The 3,877-nt window shown below is 32.2% G+C and overlaps 1 protein-coding gene across 1 annotated transcript; it reads right to left on the bottom strand.

The window, feature by feature from the left end:
• Positions 368 to 1,969, bottom strand: LOC104755368 (F-box protein At1g61340-like). Its single transcript, XM_010477733.2, has 4 exons — positions 1,835 to 1,969; positions 1,399 to 1,672; positions 951 to 1,025; positions 368 to 858 (listed from the first exon to the last, which is right to left on the bottom strand). The coding sequence occupies exons 2-4, from the start codon at positions 1,642 to 1,644 to the stop codon at positions 670 to 672; spliced, it is 510 nt and encodes a 169-aa protein (XP_010476035.1). The 5' UTR covers positions 1,645 to 1,672; positions 1,835 to 1,969; the 3' UTR covers positions 368 to 669.

Raw genomic sequence — 3,877 nt, 5'->3', positions numbered from 1 at the left:
AACTAACCAAATAATGTAAGCAAACCAAACCATCGTACTTAGAACTGAACTAACCAAATTCCACTGAACGTTAAACCGGAATGTCAACCATACTAGCGCGTGAAGTCAAACAAACTATATAAATTTTTTTTTCTTACAATTTAATCTATTGTTTTTTTCTTTGGAGAACGGTGACATACAAAACTTGATCCGGAATTGACTTTTTGTTTTTTTTATATCCGTCTCAACTATTTTTTCTCTTATATATGTACTTTTTACAGTATTATTTTAGACTTGTAGTGCTCTTTTATCGTCGACTTTAATATCAATTTACAGATGAGCTGGTGATTCTTATTCGTTTTAAGAGAAGATATACAACAGATGTCAATGTCTTGTTAATTCTCTTTGCAAAACCAAAAAACTAATATCTCTATATACATAGAAGGGCCAAGCTTAGCATTTCAAAGGCCTTATCATCCCACTTTCTATCTAACAACAATTTACAAAGAACTACTATAAATCCCTAGAAGCAGACTCCAAAAAGAGACTGGTTCTTCAACAAAAGCTCTTGAAGAAACCGGATTGTGTGATAGCGTCTCATGTCCAATCTTCTTATAAGATTGCAGCAACAATGAGTGATGTATGGGTGAAAGACTTTGATCTTCAAACCCAAGTTGTTGCCATATATTTTCATTTGAAAAGAGCCATTGAGATTTTAGAAACTTTCTTGTGGCAGAGTATCCTCGAGAAGCCGTACTTTTTCTGCAATGGAGCTTTGATTTTATCTCCCTCGATCATTGATTCAAGTCCACTCCTCCGGGAAAACAGAGTTTTCCTTGGTGTAGTATATTCAAAATGCCATTTCTTAGCTATCAATGTCTGTGAGTGGAAAACAAATGGTTTTGAATTCATTTCTTATATCATAAAGATTTCAATCAATCTACACTAATAAAGATACCATTTATACTTACAGCTTCTCGTATAGTCTTGGACACATTAAACAATTGCTTCAAGTCTTCATGCTCCACTCCACATATAATCCTTACCTGCAAAATAAACCAATTGATAAGATTTTTAACTAACTTCAATCTCACCTATTGAAGTCCAAACAAGATATCTCTTAATGGTATATTCAACTACAAAAGTATGTCCATTGATCAACAAACGAGAGAGAAAAAAAAAAACAACTAGTAATTGACTTTAAATAATATTTCCATGAAAACGTTCCAATATTGACTTTGTTTTGTACATATACCAAGGGAATATAAAACGATTAACTAGGTTTCTAACTAATTTCAATCTCACCTATTCAAGTCCAAACAAGACCTCTCTTGAAGATTCAACTACAAAAGTATGTCTTTCACAGGAAGATGTAATAAAAACTACTTAAATCTAAATCGAGTAATAAGGAGAACGAACCAAAATATCTTGAGGTAGAGCTTCAAGTTTTCCACTACTTTTCACCAATCCTTCTTCGTGGTTTTTAGTAGAATCCCGAACCTTGCTGCCTGAAATCAGTAACCTCTTCCTCGCTAATCCTCTCTTATTGTACTTAACAAAGTCTAACCCTAGCCCTACTCCTCCCTCAGTACCAAATACGTTTCCATTTGAGTTTGATGATGATTTCACCTTCACGTCACCTACTTTCTTCTTCCCCAATGCCATATCTACCAATACGAAAACCCCACGATTCCTGCATCGTCAGAAATAAAATGAAACAAAAACGCTATTTTTGAATGTGTGAAACCAAGATTCAGTGAGCGCCAGAAATAGTGGTGGGAGCAGAAAGAGAAAACAGTGGGATGTTTGGGAAGAAACAAAACATACGAAGAGAATATAGGAACAAGAAACACACCTTTGATAAATAAACACTAACAGTGTGAGAGATTTTTACGAGAAAAAAATCCCAAGTGATCTGATTTGTAGTTATCCAGTTATCCTCAAATATCTGAAATATAAAACAAGTGAACAACTTAGGGGCTGTTATTGAATAATGGATTTTAAAAGAATTTGATGTATTTTGGAATCCAGTGTTATTCAATTAGGTATTTAAAAAAGTACATTAAAATCTGCTGTTATTGGATTATGGATTTATTTGATGGATTTTAGAATTCTTTAAAAACACTGTTATTCAATGTCCATTGGATTTGGTGTTATTTTAGATTTCAATGTATTTCACTTCAAAAAGATGAACAAACACAATCCCACATATTTTTCAAGTATTTCAATTTCTTTATCTTTCTCTTTTTTTTCAAAATTGATTCAAGAGATTAATCTAAGAATTAAGAAATAAAATATAGTTATGGCCAAAAGACCACTGTGATCTATCATTTTAGGGTTTGACACAGTTTGCAGATCCTCAGATCTGATTCTGCCTATCAAATTAACTGTTTACACAATTTCACTGGTTTTTCTTATATCTCTGGTTTCATTTTGATTGAAGATGTTTGTTCCTCTTGTTTTTGTTTCATTTGATTGAAGAACAGGGGAGAAATCACATAGAAAGAAAACCCTAAAAGATTGATTTTCCATCTCAGATCCAAAAAATCAAAACTCTTAACAGCTGAATCAAACAACAAAAGTCTCCAGCAGAGATCCACCACCATAAATCAAGAAGAAACCCCAATCAGATCTCCAACTCAGATCGACAAAACCAGAAAATATTGCCGGGACATATTTTTGTTTTATTTGATATAATTATGAGTAATTTATTTTATTTTTGTCTAACTTCAAAAATAATAAAATCTAATGACTTTCAAATCCATTAGTAATATCATTCAAATCCACTAATAATGACAACAATATCATATTAAATGAATTAGAAAAGTTTTGAATTTTAAAATCCACTAATAATTGAAATCTATTAAAATCCTTGTTCGATAACACCCCCTTATATAGTTGAGAGGTTTTTTCTTTTTCTTAATTAATTAAGCTAATTTAATTATATTTTTCTTTCTTGAATTTGAAATAAAATTACGTCCTCCTTTTAAAATTTAATTAGGTGGTTAAAAATTAAAAATAAGAACACGAAGACACACAACAAATGACTAGCCGTTTAATATGACAACGTGGAGAGTGCCAAGTGATTACGTGGTGGGAGACGAATGCTTTTAGTTTTTTAGTTGGTTGCTTCCAACCTCGGATTCCATGAATTTAGTAAAGAGCAAAACAGCTCTGACACTGTTTTACGTACTTCCCCCGAACCCACGTGTGTGTGTTCTATTTTCTTTTTCATTATCTTTGTTTGCGTAATAATAATAGTACTATCATTACTATTATTTTATTCAATAACCGACCTTAGATGATTAGTATTTGGAACATGTTAATTCATTACTAATGATTAATAGAGGCTTTCTAGAAAAGATGTTGAAAGTTTGGTGAACACCAGCACGTGCTGCTGCCTCACAAATTTGAGAGAAATAATTACAGTGCTATTTTGAACTTCTTTTTTATACACTTTGTTCATCATATTTAACACTTGAAGAACCTTCAAGTGTTTGTGATTGAGTAAATAACATATTGTACTAGTTGTAAGTTGTAACCGATCCGATCGAGAGAGGATATTGATATTAATTAGTTTTAGTTGATCTAGTTGAGTTATTTCCGGCTAAGGAAGTTTGTCTCTGTTTACTCGAGGCTATGTGACTGCGGATTAGTCTTTGCCATTTGGAAAATAAGTATATTGGCTTCGCAATAAAGCTAAGATATACGAAAGCATATAATAAAGAAGTACTTGTATGATGACTGACCAAAAACGCCCGCCAACAAAGCATCTATCACCTTTAAGTTAACAAGAACAGAAAAAGAAAAAAAAAAAGACAAAGCATCATTCATTCAGTTGCCAAGACAAAAGCATCATATAGTGATTGAGAATATTTCTTTTCCCTTCACCTTTTTT

This window comes from Camelina sativa, chromosome 17 (assembly GCF_000633955.1).
Source record: "Camelina sativa cultivar DH55 chromosome 17, Cs, whole genome shotgun sequence".
Lineage (NCBI taxonomy): Eukaryota > Viridiplantae > Streptophyta > Magnoliopsida > Brassicales > Brassicaceae > Camelina > Camelina sativa.
The sequence above is the reverse complement of the archived record's forward strand: the minus strand, read 5'-3'. Positions and strand labels throughout refer to the sequence as shown.

Bases quoted from the DNA above. Each gene is read 5' to 3' on its own strand.
- LOC104755368 (XM_010477733.2), bottom strand. From the start codon at position 1,644: ATGGCATTGGGGAAGAAGAAAGTAGGTGACGTGAAGGTGAAATCATCA. The intron at 1,026-1,398 runs GTTCGTTCTCCT...TTTATTTTGCAG, and splicing joins CTCTACCTCAAGATATTTTG to GTAAGGATTATATGTGGAGT. The intron at 859-950 runs GTAAGTATAAAT...TTCCACTCACAG, and splicing joins CCAAGACTATACGAGAAGCT to ACATTGATAGCTAAGAAATG.